We start from the raw sequence: 18462 nt of genomic DNA, 5'->3' as shown, positions 1-18462 counted from the left end.
TTCTCTGGCATTCATGTAGTTGCCATATTGAAAGAACCGGGGATGCAGGTTGATAGGTTCTTGTCCTTTTTTACTCTGCCTCTTCAAGATCACTAAGGGAGAGTGGACATTTTGTATGTGTGTGTGATCGATCTGTACTGTGGTCACCCAACACTCTCTGAAAATTCATTATCTATAACCTAAATGCTTCCTTTTATACTTTAGATACATTAACTCTTGCTCTGTTTCTCTGAGGTCCTCAGCTTTTTGTTGGATAATTGTCTAGGGTGGCATTTGGGAGATGATTTGCATCCCTGCCTTTCTTTGTCTAGACTGAGGAATCACATCTTCCTAGAATGCTGTCACAGGTTTTAGTATCTAGCCTTCTAAGTGCCTGTAACTCCTAACTGAATCTACTTCAAGTTCTCTGCATCTTTCTCAAGAGAGCTGTGAAATCCAAATCTGAGCATCATCATGTGGTATGAATATAACTGGAGTTGAGCATAATGAGGCGATTATCTCACTTTTGCCTTGCGTAATCATGCCTTCTGGCATCACACTGGTTCTTTCTTTCCTTTTTTTTTCTTTTGAGACAGAGTCTCGCTCTATCACCTAGGCTGGAGTGCAGTGGCATGATCTCAGCTCATTGCAACTTCAGCCTCCTGGGTTCAAGCAATTCTCATGCCTCAGCCTCCCAAGTACAATTAGAGGCATGTGCTACCATGCCTGGCTAATTTTTGTATTTTTAGTAGAGACGGGGTTTCTCCATGTTGACCAGGCTGATCTTGAACTCCCGGCCTCAGGTGATCCACCCATCTCGGCCTCCCAAAGTGCTGGGATTATAAGCGTGAGCCACTGTACCTGGCCATTTTTTTTTTTTTTTTTGAGGCAGGGTCTCTCTCTGTCACCCAGGCAGGAGTGTGGTGGAGTGATTATGGCTCGTTGCAACCTTGACCTCCTGGGCTGGAGCAATCTTCCCACCTCATTTTTAAATTTTTTTGTGGAGACGAGGTCTCACTATGTTGCCTAGGCTGGCCTCAAACTCCTGGGCTCAAGTGATCCTTGTGGCTCGGCCTCCCAAAGTGTTGGGTTTACAGGTGTGAGCCACTATGCCCGGCAACTTTTGCTATTTTGTGTGTGACTGTTTTTTCCTCTTTGGAAGCTTCAAGGATTTTTTTTTATTTTTATTTATTTTTTTTAAGTATTGTGACATAATCATGATTGTGTACTCTGGTGTAATTTTTAATTTATTGTATTGGTCATTTCTGGAAATTTCTTCTTGTAATATTTCATGAATAATTTCTCTTGTTGGCTGTGTGTGGTAGCTCATGCCTGTAATCCCAGCACATTGGGAAGCCGAGGCAGGATGTTTGCTCCAGGCCAGGAGTTCAAGACCAGCCTGGTCAACATAGCGAGGCCATGTCTCTTAAAAAAAGAAAAAAAAAGCTGGTGATGGTGGCACACACCTGTAGTCTCAGCTACTCAGGAGGCTGAGGCAGGAGGATCAGTTGAGCCCAGGAGTTTGAGGTTGCAGAGAGCTATGATTGCACCACAGCATTCCAGCCTTTGTGACAGAGTGAGAGTCAGAGTGAGACCCCATCTCAAAAAAAAAATTTTTTTCTTCTTTGTTTTCTCCTTTATGGAATTTTTCTTAGAAAGAAGTTAGAGATTCTGGAGTGATCTTCCTATTTTTTTTTTTTTTTTGAGACAGGGTCTCTCTGTCCAGGCTAGAGTGCGGTGGTGCAATCTTGGCTTGGCTCACTGCAGCCTCACTGTGTGAGCAGGTGGCTCACACCTGTAACCTCCTGGGCTCAAGCAATCCTCCTACCTCAGCTTCCGAAAGTGCTGGGATTACACGTGTGAGCCACCATGCCTGGCCTAATCTTCATGATTTTTAAAAAATGTTCTCTCCCATCTGTGTTCTGGGAAATTTCTTCAACTTTATCTTACAACCCTTATGTCAAATTTTTAACATTTCCATTGTTTTATTTCCAAGTGTTCTTTCATGATCTTTAAATGTTTCTTTCCAGAACTTGTTGCTATTGTTTCATGGATTCAGCATCTTCTATTTGAGATTATTTAGAATTACAGGTTATTTTTAAATTAACCTTTTTTTTTTCTTTGAGATAGAGTCGTTTTTGCCCAGGCTGGAGTGCAAGGCACAATCTCAGCTTACTGCAACCTCCACCTCCTGGGTTCAAGCAATTCTTGTGCCTCAGTCTCCTGAGTAGCTGGGATTATAGGTGCGCGCCACCATGCCTGGCTGATTTTTGTATTTTTTTTTTTTTGTTAGTAGATATGGGGTTTCACTATGTTGGCCAATCTGGTCTTGAACTCCCGACCTCAAGCAATCCACTTGCCTCGGCCTCCCAAAGTGCTGGGATTACAGGCATGCCCAGCCTCATAGAAACTTGTTATAGGTTTTAGTAACTAGTAGAATTAGCTACCTTCTTGCTTTTTTTTTTTTGTAGGGTTTTCCTATTTATTCTTGTTTGTTTATTCTTCCCATTAAACTTTCTAATTATTTTGTCTACCTCCAGAAAGTAACTTTAAGCTTTTATTGCTATTTAAACTTTATAAGTTTATGTAGGAAAAACTAGAAACTTTATGATACTGAATTTTTCCATCCAAGAACAAGGTATGCATTTCTCTATTTAAGTCTATTTTTCTGTTTTCAGGAGTTAAAACACTCATTAGTTTGGACATTTCTTTCACCTGCTGTAACTTGTAACACAATATCATGGATCATACTTTTTGTGTTTTATACTCGTTCTTTCAGTCTTAAGCCTCATCTTTCTCAGGATGAAATTTCCCATTTATGGTTTCTATCATAATTTCTGTAGGAGGGAACGGCTCTTGTGAGCCACATGTCACCTGGAAGAGGACTCTGAATTTGTGTGGGCTGTCTTCGTTCTAGAGTAGATACGTAGAAGTCTGTTTCCCCTGGTTGCCTGGGGACTGCTGTGAGTGACCAGCAGCCTAACTGTAATACTTGGATTTCTGCTGTCGCCCTTGAGTGTTGTTGCCAGGCAGACTATCCTTAATAGGTTGGGATGTTTTATTACCATGGGAAAGATAAGAGGAGAATGTGTAACTCTGGGAGACCTGCCCTTGGCACTCAGGGGTGCTGTGGAAAGAAATGCCTGAAATGATGGTACTTCGAGAGATAACACAAGAAAAGTTGTCTTCATCAGAATCTCAGAAAAGATAAAGTCATAAAAAAAATTCAGACAGAGGAACTTCCAGGTTGGTGACCACATCAAGGTGCTGGGTGGGGGTGGCATGCCAGGGAGGGCATGGGAGCTCCGTGCACCCCTCAGCCCCACATACCTTACCCTGTGTGTCTCCCCCATTTGGCCGTTCCTGAGTTGAATCCGTTAGAATAAGCTGATTATGCTTTCCAGAGATAGTCACAGCAGTGTAAGTGACAATGCCTCCAGGTGTTGCTAGTCCCCAGCCCTCAAGTCATCCCCAGTCTTTTAATCTTCCTGAGATCATACACACTGTGAAGCAAAGACAAGCTATCTTCATTGTCCCCTGTCCAAATTCCTTACACAGAATAAATGAGCGTAAAAAAAATGGTTGCTTTATGTAAAAAAAAAAAAAAAAAAAAAAAATTCAGCCAGATTTCATGCCACTAAAATAAAATAGTCTGCTTGAAAGAAGCCCTGGGACTTTTGTTTCCCTTGTAAACAGTCTATCTCTTTCCCTTGTACTTGGTGAGCAAGTAGCCACACACCCCCTGTGGGTTCCCCGTGACTTGGTATTTGGTTAAGCAATGGTAAACATTAACATCGAGCTTTCTTATCATCTGCCTTTTTCTTGGCATCTGACACAGAAACTGTTGAGATGAATCAAAGTTTTTAGAAAGCCTAATTCTTGTATACGTAAACTTTGACTTTTGACCACAAAGCTGATCTTTCTATGTTATTACCAAGTTTTTTCTTTAAAGATTTTGCATCTGTCTATCCCGTTCTGTCACCCATCTCTCTCTCCTTTACTCCGTCCATGGTTACTTAATAGAGAGGAGGGGGCAATGGGAGAGAAATGAAGGTTGGAGAAAGAGCTGTACGAAGTTCTGGGGAAGAAAGTACAGGGTTACTATTTCTTTTTGGAGCTGATTCTTTGTGTGCTTTGTGTGCACAGATGGAGTGGTTTATGCCTGGGGCCACAATGGATATAGCCAGCTTGGGAATGGGACAACCAACCAAGGCATTGCTCCCATCCAGGTGTGTACCAATCTCTTGATCAAGCAAGTGGTGGAAGTGGCTTGTGGCTCACATCATTCGATGGCTCTGGCAGCTGATGGAGAGGTAAGTATGCTGCTTTTATTCTTTATTCTTTTTTTTTAATCATAGTAAATACATGTAACATAAAATTGACCAGCTTCACCAGTTTTAAGTGTCTAGTTCAGTGGTGTTAAGTGTGTTCACCTTGTCATACAACCGTCACCAGCATGTACCCACAGAACTGTTTCATCCTGCAAAACTGAAACGCTGTACCTGGTAAACATTCACTCCCATTCTGTCCTCCCCCAACCCCTGGGAACAACTTTCTTTTTTCTTTTTTTTTTTGAGTTGGAGTCTCGCTCTGTCGCCCAGGCTGGAGTACAGTGGCACGATCTCTGCTCACTGCAAGCTCCGCCTCCCGGGTTTACGCCATTTTCCTGCCTCAGCCTCCCAAGTAGCTGGGACTACAGGCGCCCGCCACTACACCTGCCTAATTTTTTGTATTTTTAGTAGAGATGGGGTTTCACCGTGTTAGCCAGGATGGTCTCGATCTCCTGACCTCGTGATCTGCCCGCCTTGGCCTCCAAAAGTGCTGGGATTACAGGCGTGAGCCACCACGCCTGGCCAACAACTTTCTACTCTGTTTCTTTGAGTTTGATTACCCTAGGTACCTCAGATAAGTGGAATAATACAATGTTTGTCCTTTTGTAACTGGTTTATCTCACTTAGCATAATATCCGCAAGGTTCATCCACTTTGTACCATATGATAGGATTCTCTTCATTCCTTTTCAGGGCTGAATAATATTCCATTGGATACATATAGTAAGTGCCCGCATAATGTCATTGATAGATTCTTGGAAACTACAACTTTAAGCAAAAAGACATGTAATGAAACCAGTTTTACCATTGGCTAATTGATAAAAATAAGAGTTAAGTTCCTATGGTATATTTCTGGTCACAAAGACATCACCAAACTTCTGAAGACCCAAACCACTTCTTAAACATTGAAATAAATGCAAACTAATACATATATTTAACAAAGATTAATAAAAGCAATAAGAGAGTTATTTACCCAATTTATGGTGAATCACTTAGTTGGGGTGATCATAGTGGTGGTGGGTTAAGTCAAGGAATAAATGTTTGCAAAGCAGAAATTACAAGGGACACCTCCTACCACCACACAGTTCAAAAGCAAACAATCACAAATGTGACAGCTCACTGAGGGTGTTTGACTGTGTTGTTAATTGTTATGCATTTGTATGGTTATTGTCTACTTTGTGAATTTTTTTTTTTTTTTTGAGACGGAGTTTCACCCTTCTTGCCCAGGCTGGAGTACAATGGTACAGTCTCGGCTCACTGCAACCTCTGCCTCCTGGGTACAAGTGATTCTCCTGTCTCAGCCTCCTGGGTAGCTGGGATTACAGGCGCCTGCCACCATGCCTGGCTAATTTTTTTGTATTTTTAGTAGAGACGGGGTTTCACCATGTTGGCCAGGCTGGTCTCGAACTCCTGACCTCAGGTGATCCTCCCACCTCGGCCTCGCAAAGTGCTGGGAATGCAGGCGTGAGCCACCACGTCCAGCCTACTTTGTGAATTTTTATTTTCTAATAATTTGTGTTCATTTATTCATTCATTCATTTTCCAACCTGTTTGTTCCAGTTCAGGGTTGCTTGTGGCCACAGCCTCTTCTGGCAGCACAGGACACCAGGTGGGAAGCAGCCCTGGACAGGACACAGGGTGCACTCATGTATACCCCCACACTCACTCTCACTAGAATCATTGAGACATGTATACAGCTTAGACACAACCTAGTCTGCACAGCTTTGGGGTGTGGGGCGAAATCAGAGTACCCAGAGAAAACCCATACAGACGTGGGACATGCAGACTCCACAGACAGTGGCCCTGGCCGGGAATTGACATTTTTTCTCATTAGTGTTATAACAAAATGATGTTGAATGAAATGACGTTTTTCAAGGACCTGCTGTAAGCCGCATTTTGTTTGTCTATTCATCTGTTCGTGGATGTTTGGATTATTTCCACTTTTGGCTATTGTGAAAATCCTCTGATTTTAATGACCATATTTGTACTTGATGTGGTGTGAATATTGTAGCCCTGTGCATGTAGCTAAAAACCTTGTGGGAGTGCACTCTATATCTAGCATAACGTGTATTGTATAATCAAGATTACACTTTTGATGGCAGTAGAATTCATTCTTTTTAAAAAAAATTTTTTTTTTTTGTAGAGACAAGAATCTGGCTATGTTGCCCAGGGTGGTCTTGAACTCCCAGGCTCAAGTGATCCTCCTGTCTCAGCCTCCTAAAATGCTGGGATTATAGGTGTGAGCTACCGCACCCAACCTAGAGTTCATTTTTTAAGTCAGCTGAGTCCCATGCTCTTTGCTGAGACTATAGCTCAGATGTGTGACAGTGTTCTGTACTTTTTTTTTAGTGACCCCATCCTTAAGGTCTATTTTATTTTTCAGTATATGTAATGAGTTTGGAAAAAATAACCTTACTATCCTTCTAGTAGGTACTGTAACACTTGTTCAGCCCCCAAGTTTGCGCTTATCTTAAAGGTCACTCATCCTATTGATTCTGTCTTCTAATCTTTTGTACCATTTTGTTCCTCTCCGTTTCCATAGCCTTTGGTCAAGTCTTGTCATTTCCTGCCTAGACTACTGCCATAGTCCCTTCTATTCCATAACTTTTAAGTTGATCCTTCTGTCCAGTCTTGTTTTGCTGTCCTCTCTGGTTTCTAAAACACAAATTAGATCATACTGTTCCTGTCTTTGAAGTTCCTCAGTGATGTTACAGAGATTTTATTAAGTAGGACAACTTATAAGTGAACAAACCCAAAAGCTCAGGGAGACCAAGATTTCATGACTGGGATGTGCTGGAGCCAGGCATAGGACACAGGCCTCATGCCCTAGATCCACTGTTTCCTAGTCCATTTCTTGGTTAGCGGAACTACAGCCCCAATTTTTAAATAGGAGTCAGCAGCACTGCAAGGGAATGTGCTGTGTTTGAGAAGTGCCAGAAGAATGATTGCTGAAATTAGCTCAAACTTGCTAATTCGTGCAGGCTGGGTTCCTGATTTATTTTAATCTTAAGCATATGGTACTTTGAATAATTATACTGAATATTAATATTTGCATAATTAAACTAGATATTTATGTGAATATACTTTGAGGAGGTGTTGCAGGTTATTTGTTTTGTACCTGTGAAATGAACCTCTAACACATATACCAGAGGGCTCTACTGTTGTTGCCTTGGCCAGCATCAGACAAGAATCATGGAAGCCACACTCAGTATATACATGGACCACCTCCTGCAGCCACGTGAAGCAGGGTGGGGAGCGGGGGCTTAGACATTTTCCTAATGTTGGAGGAAATTATTTCCTCTACTGCCAACACCTCCCTCCCTAATTCATGTCTCTGTTTATAGTCTTGTTTAGAATGGTTTCCATGAGGCCGGGCGCAGTGGCTCATGCCTGTAATCCCAGCACTTTGGGAGGCCGAGGTGGGCGGACCACGAGGTCAGGAGATCGAGACCATCCTGGCTAACACGGTGAAACCCCATCTCTACTAAAAATACAAAAAATTAGCTGGGCATGGTGGCGGGCGCCTGTGGTCCCAGCTACTCGGGAGGCTGAGGCAGGAGAATGGCATGAACCCAGGAGGTGGAGCTGGCAGTGAGCTGAGATCACGCCACTGCACTCCAGCCTGGGGGACAGAGCAAAACTCCATCTCAAAAAAAAAAAAAAAAAAAAGCAAAACAAAAAGAATGGTTTCCATGGAAAACAATGAATATTTGTGCCCAAAGAGTTGAGCAAATTTTTACATCACTGATACTTATGTGGCATATACCGCATTTCCTATTGATGCCACATTCGTATGTGTGTATGTGTAGTTGTGTGTGTATACACACATACACAAATTATAGAGGGAATGTACCATGGTGGTCAAGAGCATAGCTAGACTGCTTGGGGTTAAATTCTCTTAGCGCTACTTACCAGCTTTGGTACCTCAAGCAAGTCACTTAACCTCTCTTGTGTTTCAGTTTCCATGTATAAAATGGAGATGTATAAAGTGGGTACTACCTACTCTAGGGTCACTTTGCAGGATTACTAGGCAGGTTAAATAGGTTAATGTGTGTAAAGCATATAGAACCATTTAGCACATCTTAAGCACTCATTAAGTAGGTTAATTTTAATTTTTATGATTATTTGTGTTGGGGTGGAATTTTCACCCTGACTATTCTTTCCTTTTCCTTTTTCTTTCTCTTGTAGGTATTTGCTTGGGGTTATAACAACTGTGGCCAAGTGGGATCAGGTTCTACAGCAAATCAACCAACTCCTCGAAAAGTTACAAACTGTTTACATATTAAGAGGGTAGTTGGCATTGCCTGTGGTCAGACTTCATCTATGGCTGTTCTGGACAACGGCGAGGTGAGGTATCTCCACTCCCATTTCCCTTTCTACCTCCTTTTTCAATTACATGTCAGTTTCTTCACAAGGTGAATGTATCAGATGGAAGAAGGAAGAGTGCTTTGTTTTGGTAGCTCCATTGAAAGTTAACTGATTACTGACTGAGGAGCTGGAGGTTTTTTGCTCCTCAGTATGACTTTTCTAAATTCCAGGATTTACCTGAAAGTGAAGATTCTATCTGTCTAAATTGTATTTTTCGCAAGATCCAAAGATCCTAATGCCTGTGGGTATTTGTTCGTGATATTTAATGTAATAGATTAAAGAATTTAATCCTACCTTTCTCTTCCAATGAAAAAAAGTCAACTGTACATTTTAAAATTAGCTGATGAAGTCCTTGTAGAACTACCTACCTGTATCTTGAATGTTCACAGGAGGAAGCAACTTGCAAAAGCAGATTTTTTGTGGGGTCCTGACTGTTGTTAGCTACTTTTAACAACTCTCCCTTTAGTTACCCCCTACTGTGGTCACTTTTGAGCTGATGGTTATTTCTATGAAATTAGTCTCTGGATGCAGCTTCCACTTAAATAGGCCATTTACTACCTATGCATATTTTAGTGCATGAAAATTATACAAAGATATTACCCTGGACACAGATGTTTTGGCATCATGCATTGGTGTGCTAGGGCAGTGGTCCCCAACCTTTTTGGCACCAGGGACTGGTTTCATGGAAGACAATTTTTCCATGGATGGCAGTGTTGGGGGCATGGTTTTGGGATGAAACTGTTCCACCTCAGATCATCAAGCATGAGTTAGATTCTCATATGGAGCGCACAGCCTAGATGCCTTGTTGCACAGTTCACAATGGGGTTCGTGCTCCTATGAGAATCCAGTGCTGCCATTGATCTGACAGGAGGTAGAGCTCAGGCAGTAATACTCCCTCACCCGCCGCTCACCTCCTGCTGTGCGGCCTGGTTCCTAACAGGGCACAGACTGGTACTGGCCTGCAGCTGATGGCCTGGGGGTTGGGACCCCTGCGCTAGGGTGCTTTAGAGTTTATGCATAGACCTTAACTTATGTTAACTTATTTTTTTAAAAATCAATCTCAGTATCATGAAGATGACTTCAGAATTCTTTGGGATGGCCGTTGAATATCCTCCATTCCAGTATTCTTCTCTTATTTTTAAAAATAAGTTTAATTTTTAGGCTATTATTATATGGTTATTTTAACAAAGTAAAGGAAGACAAGTGAAACAGATAAAATAAAAAGTGAATACCTTTTCCCAATCTTGTTAATAGTTTCATGCATATCTTTTTGGACTTTTCCCTTAAACAATTATATATGGGTGGGTATAGTTATCTTTTTTTAAAAAAAGTGGGATGATTATACCTACTGCAGCTTTTCTCTGCTATTCTTCAGCCTGCTTCCTGCTCCCCTGTATAGCATCATGTGTTTATCTGTGTCTATGATCAGACCATTTATGCGGCTTTCCATCATTATGGCTGCTGACTTTGGCTTCTGTGAATGACCCACATACAGAGCTCTACTGATGAACATGTCAGTTTTCTAATTTTTTGCTGTTATAGACAGAGTTGTGGTGATTTTCTGTGTTACTCTGTGTGTGTGTATCTTTGTCCACTTATACAGGTATTTCTATAGAATAAATTCCCAAAGAATTTCTGGGTCAAGAAGTATGCCATTTAAAATATTGATAGCCATTGCCAAATTTCTCTCCAGAAAGTTCATGTCTGTTACACTTCTGGCACTGGGTGAAAGTGCCTTTAACCATCTCTCCCCAGGCCTTTAAAGTCCATTCCCCCTTTCCCCTGCATTATGTTACCCTGAAAAGCCCCAGTCTATGTCTGCCACCCTACATTGCTGTGGGGCTCGATGCCACCACAAATCTTGGGTTTGTAATTTGAGCAAGGTCTTTATTTGTTCCTGGTCAGTACTTTTTCCTATGGCTATTTGGAACCTTTAACACTCCTGTCAAACCTATGCCTAGCTCTGTTACTTTCAGCAGATGGGCCTCCTCTCACTCTATATCCAAGGGACTGTCACGTTCTGGGAAGTCTTCTGTTTTTAATCCTCTTTCCTCTTCTTTCCCTCTCTTGATCCCGCTGTCACTCCTTAGTTTAGAGCCTCATCAGAGCTCACCTATTTGCTAACGAGAGAAGAAATGACCTCCTAAAGGTTCTTCCTGCCTCTAGCCTTATATGCTCCATCATCTTTCATACTGTGGCCAGCATTATCTTTCAAAAATGCAAATTAAATTAATATTTCAATGAGAAATGTATAGATGTATTGCACTTTCCCTGGTATGTTTTTTGTCACTTTCCCTCTGAGCTCTTGCCTTTCCTTCTAGTCTTTTTGTTGTTGTTGTTGCCAGGCTGGAGTACAGTAGCACGATCTTGGCTCACTGCAACATCTGCCTCCCGGGTTCAAGTGATTCTCCTGCCTCAGCCTCCCGAGTAGCTGGGGTTACAGGCACGCGCCACCACACCCAGCTAATTTTTGTATTTTTAGTAGAGATGGGGTTTCACTATGTTGGCCAGGATGGTCTCCATCTCCTGACCTTGTGATCCGCCCACCTTGGCCTTCCAAAGTGCTGGGATTACAGGCGTGAGCCACTGCACCCGGCCTTCTTCTAGTCTTTCTACTACCACTACCGCAGATGTGTCCAGCCAAGCCCACCTACTTATCTTCTAAACTGGCTTCTAACACAGTCAATGCCTTCTGCTTGGAATGTTTTTGCTCTCCATCCTTCAGCTCTGCTCCAATCTCCACTTTTTGAAAAGTCTTCCTTAATCGTTCTTCCTAGAGCTAAAGCCTTCCTCCTTGCTGTTCTGCAGTGCCTTGATTATACCTATTGTAGCACTTGCTACTCATCAGCAAAAATTTGCATGTATCTATTTTGCCTGTTAAACTGTGACCAAAAACTACTACCTTTCAGAGTGTTCTGACATACAGTAGGTACTTAATAATTGTTAGTGAGGCTCAACTTGCTCATATATTAAACAGGAAAGAGTGACTTGCTGCAGACTATCTAACTAGTAAGTCATGGAGTAGAAACTGATGTCAATTCTGTCATCCCCTTCTCCAAAATAGCTTCTGTTTGGAGATCAGTTGCAGGAGCATAGAGTAGAATATAGGTGTTGGAAGTATCCGATTTGTTTAGATGGGCCGGTTTTTTGTCTCTTCCTTCTTACCAGCAGTTTAAAAAACTCACTCTCTCCCTTCTGTCCTCTCTAAGGTATATGGCTGGGGTTACAATGGCAACGGTCAGCTGGGCTTGGGAAACAATGGCAACCAGCTGACCCCTGTGAGAGTGGCAGCTTTGCACAGCGTGTGTGTGAACCAGGTACGTGTGGTGCACTCTCAGTTAGTGGCTTCCCGTCTACCTTCCTTGCTCTAACTTGGAGAAATATTGGAGGTTTACTCTTCAGTCAGTCTTTTCTGGCAATACTGTGTGCCTTCATCTTCCACATTTAATATTATATCTTCCCTAATTTCCCGCAAGGAGAAGCAAGACTATGGTGTTGGCAAAACAGGCTTGATAAGTTAAAAAAAAAAAAAAAAAAAGGAAAAATTCAGTAGCCTAAGGTTTAGGCTTTTCTAATGCTTTTTTTTTTTTTTTTCTTTTTCTGAGACGTAGTCTTGCTCTGTATCCCAGGCTGGAGTGCAGTGGCGCGATCTCGGCTCACTGCAAGCTCCACCTGCCGGGTTCACGCCATTCTCCTGCCTCAGCCTCCTGAGTAGCTGGGACTACAGGCGCCCGCCACCACACCCGGCTAATTTTTTGCATTTTTAGTAGAGACGGGGTTTCACCGTGTTAGCCAGGATGGTCTCGATCTCCTGACCTCGTGATCTGCCTGCCTCGGCCTCCCAAAGTGCTGGGATTACAGGCGTGAGCCACGACTCCCGGCCTTCTAATGCTTTTTTAATGTTTCAGCAAATGTCAGTCCACCCCGATGATGAATTGGCATTCTGCAGAAGCTGACTGTAGCCTTTAAGTAGATGTTCTCCCTGCCCTTCCTGTTTTCCTGCTAATGGTAACCATTTCAATTTACTTGCAGATTGTCTGCGGCTATGCACATACTCTAGCACTAACAGATGAGGGCTTGCTCTATGCCTGGGGAGCTAACACATATGGGCAGCTGGGAACTGGCAATAAAAATAACCTGCTAAGCCCAGCACACATCATGGTGGAGAAAGAAAGGTAACTTGGCTGTGCCATGTCTTGGGACTGTGTGTGCGATGTGGCCTTGGGGCTGTGTGTGGCAGAGCTGTGGTGTTTGGCTTTGTGATTCTTCTGTTTATTAACATTCTCATTTTGGACAAAAGAGATAACCTTCCCTTCCCCCTTCCCCCTTCCCCCTTCTCCCTCCCCGCTTCCCCCTTCTCGCTCCCGCCTCCCCCCTTCCCTTCTCTTCCCTTTTTTGAGACAGGGTCTCTTGTCACCCAGGCTGGAGTGCAATGGCACGATCTCGGCTCACTGCAACCTCCACCTCCTGGGTTCAAGTGATTCTTCTGCCTCAGCCTCCTGAGTAGCTGGGATTACAGGTGTGTACCACCATGCCCAGCTAATTTTTGTATTTTTTAGTAGAGACAGGGTTTCGTCATGTTGGCCAGGCTGGTCTTGAACTCCTGGCCTCAAGTGATCTACCCACCTCAGCCTCCCAAAGTGCTGGGATTATAAGCATGAGCCCCGTCATGCCTGGCCTATGCAAAAGTGTTTTGAGTAGTAGCCAGAATGAACATGAGGTTGATATGATTCTTATGTAGCTCTCTGAAATAACCACCTGTGATTAATAGGTGTGAATGCATCTTGGTATAATTACTGCAGTCTTGCTGTTGCCCTTTTAGTATGGAAGACAAGTAAGGTCTACGGCCATGTTGATGTTTATGGTGTAATATAAACTTTTACTTTGAGCCAAGTAAAACAACTTTTAAATAAATCTGCTCTTGAAAGGACATTATCTGTTTAAATATTGATTTGATATAATGTGTGTTACTGGAATAGATGCTTGATGTTGTTCAGCCTAATTGTAAGGTCTTACCTCCTATGTCCTGGAGTGCTGACTTCTGATTATGAGACCTTACCCAAGAAGCATACTACTGAGAAATATAGTAAGTTTGGCTTGTTTTCCTTTTGGATTGGAACGTTCAGAGTCTGTGATCCCCCAGCCAATGCTTATCAGCCCAATGAGTGTTCTGAGCTCTGGTAGGAGATGAGAGAAAAAGTTATATTTATAAAGAAATGGGCCAGGCACGATGGCTCACACCTGTAATCCCCAGCACTTTGGGAGGCAAAGGCAGAGGATCACTTGAGCCCAGGAGTTGGTGACCGGCCCTGGCAATATAGCGAGACCCTGCCTCTATAAAAAATACAAAACTTAGCCGGGTGTGGTGGTGCAGCTGTGGTCCGGGAGGCTGAGGTGGAAGGACTGCTTGAGCCTGGGAGGTCGAGGCTGCAGTGAGCCATGGTCATGCCACTGCACTCCAGCCTGGGTGATGGAGTGAGATCCTGTCTCAAAAAAAGAAAAAAAAAAGAAATACTATTTAAGCCATCACATTTGTTAGGGCATTTTCTCAGTGTCCACTTTCCTCATTTGCTTGGATTTGCTAGTCTGTTTTCCAAGTTTTCCTCAGCGGTCTGTGTGATCTATCCTAACTCACAGTGAGCTGAGGATGAGAAGTGGGCATTTGGGAAAGGAAAACAGTGCTCTTGCCCTCATCTATTGCTTTTGTTGCTGTGACTTGGCAGCTAGTGTCCCTGGAACTTGGACTGTTGTTTTCTGAGGTGTTGCAAGCATGAACTTTTAAATTGCCTTGTGTGGTGTGCTGTGGGCTTCTGTGATCATGAAGTAACGTGCATTTTTCTTAAAACTTTTCAGGGTGGTAGAGATTGCAGCCTGTCACTCTGCCCACACGTCTGCAGCCAAGACGCAGGGTGGGCACGTGTACATGTGGGGCCAGTGCCGGGGTCAGTCCGTGATCCTCCCGCACCTCACCCACTTCTCCTGCACCGACGACGTGTTTGCCTGCTTTGCCACTCCTGCCGTCTCGTGGCGCCTCCTGTCTGTGGGTAAGAAAGTGCAGGGCCACCTCCATCCAGGAAGAATGGTAGTACCAACTGACCTGTTTTCCTGTGTCTTTGCTGGTTTTGGGATCTCTTAGAATGTTTTATTCTCTATTAGCTTTCATACCTTCCCTCAAAATAGATGTGCATAATCAAATGTATTCATATATTATAAAATATTACCATGAACTTTAAATTTTCTCTCATAAGTGCTTTCATTTCAATTGATATCAAATTCGCATAACATGCAATTAACCATTGTAAAGGGTACAGTTTAGTTGCATTTAGAGCATTCATAATGTTGTATATCCACCTTTTTTTTTGAGACAGAATCTCACTCTGTCGCCCAGGCTGGAGTGCAGTGGCGCAATCTCGGCTCGCTGCAACCTCCACCTCCCGAGTTCAAGCGATTTTCCTGCCTCAGTCTCCCAAGTAGCTAAGACCACAGGCATCTGCCACTACACCCAGCTAATTTTTGTATTTTTAGTAGAGGTGGGGTTTCACCATGTTGGCCAGGCTGTTCTCGAACTCCTGACCTCAGGTGATCCACCTGCCACCATGCCTGGCCTGCATCCACCTTTTATGTCAAATTCTAAAATGTTTTAATCACCCCAAAAGAAAGCCCTTATACGTTAATTAGTCACACTCCATTCTCCTCTCCCCCAACCCCTAGCTACCACCAGTTTGCTTTTTGTTTCTGTGGATTTACCGCCTCTGGAGAGTTCATGTAAGTGGAAGCGTACAATGTGTGACCCATGTGTCTGGCTTCTTTTACTTAATGTTTTTGAGGCCTGTTGACGTAATATGTCTCCGTATTTCATTCCCTTTTATGACTGGATAATATTCCATTTATATATACACCATATTTTGTTTGTCACTTAACTGTTGATGGACATGTGGGTTGTTCCCACCTTTGACTCTCGTGGGTAGTGCTGTTATGACTGTTCATGTATAAGTTTTTGGGTAGCCTGTTCTTAAGCACTTCTGTTATACTAGGTTTCTTACAGAACTTGATATAATACCAATCAAAAATGAACTTTCTTTTTCTTTTTTTTTTGAGACAGAGTCTCATTCTGTTGCCCAGGGTGGAGTGCGATGGCGTGATCTCGGCTCACTGCAACCTCCGCCTCCCAGGTTCAAGTTCTCCTGCCTCAGCCTCCTGAGTAGCTGGGATTACAGGCGCATGCCACCATGCCCGGCTAATTTTTTTATATTTTTAGTAGAGACAGAGTTTCACCATGTTGATCAGGCTGGTCTGGAACTCCTGACCTCGTGATCTGCCCGCCTCAGCCTCCCAAAGTGCTGGGATTACAGGCGTGAGCCACTGCGCCCGGTCCAAAAATGAACTTTCAAAAAAGTGAAGAACCGGCCAGGTGTGGTGGCTCACACCTGTAATCTCAGCACTTTGGGAGGCCGAGGTGGGTGGATTGCTTGAGCTCAGGAGTTTTAGACCAGCCTGGGCAACATGGCGAAACCCCATCTCTACAAAAAATAACCAGGAGTGGTGGTGCCTGCCTGTAGTACCAGCTACTCAGGAGGCTGAGGTGGAGAATTGCTTGAGCCTGGGAGGTCAAGGCTGCAGTGAGCTGTGATTGCACCACTGCACTCCAGCCTGGGTGACACAGCGAGACCCTGTCTCAATAAAAAAAGCGTACAACTTGTGGTTTTTAAGGTGACACATTAACCCCATCTTCTTTCTATCTTTGTCTTTCAACTGATTTCAAATTCTTTTATTTCAGAAGGGCATCAAAACAGAGGTATTATAAAGGGTAGTGGAATTTGGGGTGATATTTGGTTACATAGTCTGTACCTTTTCTGAATATTTTCTTCTTTAAGAGTCCATTATTGGCTGAAAAAGCTAGGATGTCTTAAAACTGAGTAGCCATTTACAAGATGACTTTAATCTTTTTCTTTTATTTCTTGTTTATTTTTGCCTTTTTGCTAGCATATTTCTTTTAAGTTGTTCTTTTATTTATAAGCAGAGGGAATAAGTGGGTCATGATGCTCTGTGCTTGAAAATTAATGTAGTTCTTGGCAGTTAAGGTGTTTGGGTTGCTCAGCAATTAATATTGAAGGTTAGTTTTCTAAAACGTCATGCTTAGGTGTGTCAGACAGGTGGAGTTGTCCCAATTAGGTGACCAGTCATGGGCATGGAGGCAAAAGGATGCTTAGGAAGAGTTAAGCTTGCCTTAAAGTGAAACCAATTGAATACTCCCTTTCACTTCATTTTGCCATGTTCTTTAGGTATAATACAGTATTTTTTTTTTTGCAGTGAGTATTGTGATTGGAAAATAATTGGTTCACTGAATGGGACTATTTGGCCAGAATTGCACATGTATGGCATACCCAGCTGAGGCACCTCTGTACACATCTTCAGATTTGTATATACTACTTAACCTGGACTTGTTATAAAAGGCTTCCCCCAGTTCTTATATCTTAAAATGGCACAGGCATTCTTTTCAGAACAAATGTCCTAACAATTTAAATGTTAAGTTTGGAAAAAATATGGTCATTGAATATATCCTCCTAGATCAGGGGTCCCCAAACCCCAGGCCATATGCCTGTTCTGGTCCGTGGCCTGTTATTAACTGGGTCGTGCAGCAGGAGGTGAGTGGCAGTGAGCGAAGCTTCATCTGTATTTACAGCTGCTCCCCATCACTCACATTACCGCCTGAGCTCCACCTCCCATCAGATCAGCAGCGGCATTAGATTCTCACAGAAGCATGTGCCCTATTGTGAACTGCACATGCGAGGGATACCGGTTGCGAGCTCCTTATGAGAATCTAATGCCTAGATGATCTGTTGCTGTCTCCCATCACCCCCAGATGGGGCCGTCCAGTTGTAAGAAAACAAGCTCAGGACTCCCACTGATTCTACATTATGGTGAGTTGTGTAATTATTTCATTACATATTACAGTGTAACAATAATAAAAATTAAGTGCACAATAAACACAATGTGCTTGAATCATCCCAAAACCATCCTCCTCCCCGCCCCGGTCCGTGGAAAAATTGTCTTCTGCAAAACTGGTCCCTGGTACCAAAAAGGTTGGGGACTGCTGTCCTAGATAACTTCTTTCCCTTCCACCCATTAAAAGTCAAAAGTGTTTTTTCCCTCTCACTTTGTGATCTCATCTGAGTGTTAGAAGGAAAGTCACATGGTGAATTCACCCCTCTGAGGAGGATTTCTTCTCTGGAAGGATGTACTATGCTTGTTGCCAGGAGCAAAGAGGAGAAAGAGTCATTTCAGCCTAAGACTGGATGCAGAAGTTGAGGCACTGATGAGAAGTGGTTTTTTTTGGATGGGTGGGGGTAGCAATCTAGACTCCTGGACTCTTGCCCCATCTTAGTCATTTGTATTCTTTTACCCACCAGTGATCCAGGTTACAAGGTCAGGGGAAGCCTTTTGAGAGGTTTTCTACCTTCCCTCTGTAGCCAGGAGAGCTCTGCATTGCATGGGGTGGAGGGAGGGCTGTCAGTTAAGGTCACAGGGCTTAGGTGAAAGGTAATTCCTTGGGAGATTCTGACGATAAAGCTTGCGGATAAGCTCATTTGTTAAGTTTCAGCCTAGGTTTTAGCTGTTGTCCCTCCTCTAGGAGTTGCTCTGGTAACAGCAGGCTACCAAGGAAAACAGGTTCATCCCAGGCTTGGAAGCTGAGGTCTTTGATTAAGACACTGATTATTAACTCAGCTGTGGGCAGTTGAAACCTGCTTCGTGTATCCATAGCAGCTTGATTCGATGCCTGGTGAG

General features: G+C 43.2%; 1 protein-coding gene across 7 annotated transcripts in view; it reads left to right on the top strand.

Annotated features, from left to right (window-relative positions):
* RCBTB1 (RCC1 and BTB domain containing protein 1) overlaps positions 1 to 18462 on the top strand; it is a 54225-nt gene that overhangs the window by 20405 nt on the left and 15358 nt on the right. For all 7 annotated transcript variants that reach the window (XM_024257676.3, XM_063714908.1, XM_002824276.5 and 4 more), the window contains 5 exons: positions 4126 to 4292; positions 8497 to 8655; positions 11886 to 11993; positions 12709 to 12851; positions 14530 to 14720. In XM_024257676.3, coding sequence (XP_024113444.1) covers positions 4126 to 4292; positions 8497 to 8655; positions 11886 to 11993; positions 12709 to 12851; positions 14530 to 14720 — 768 coding nt within the window. The remainder of the gene's footprint in view (positions 1 to 4125; positions 4293 to 8496; positions 8656 to 11885; positions 11994 to 12708; positions 12852 to 14529; positions 14721 to 18462) is intronic.

This window comes from Pongo abelii, chromosome 14, assembly GCF_028885655.2.
Source record: "Pongo abelii isolate AG06213 chromosome 14, NHGRI_mPonAbe1-v2.0_pri, whole genome shotgun sequence".
NCBI lineage: Eukaryota > Metazoa > Chordata > Mammalia > Primates > Hominidae > Pongo > Pongo abelii.
This window is presented reverse-complemented; position numbering and strand designations above follow the sequence as displayed.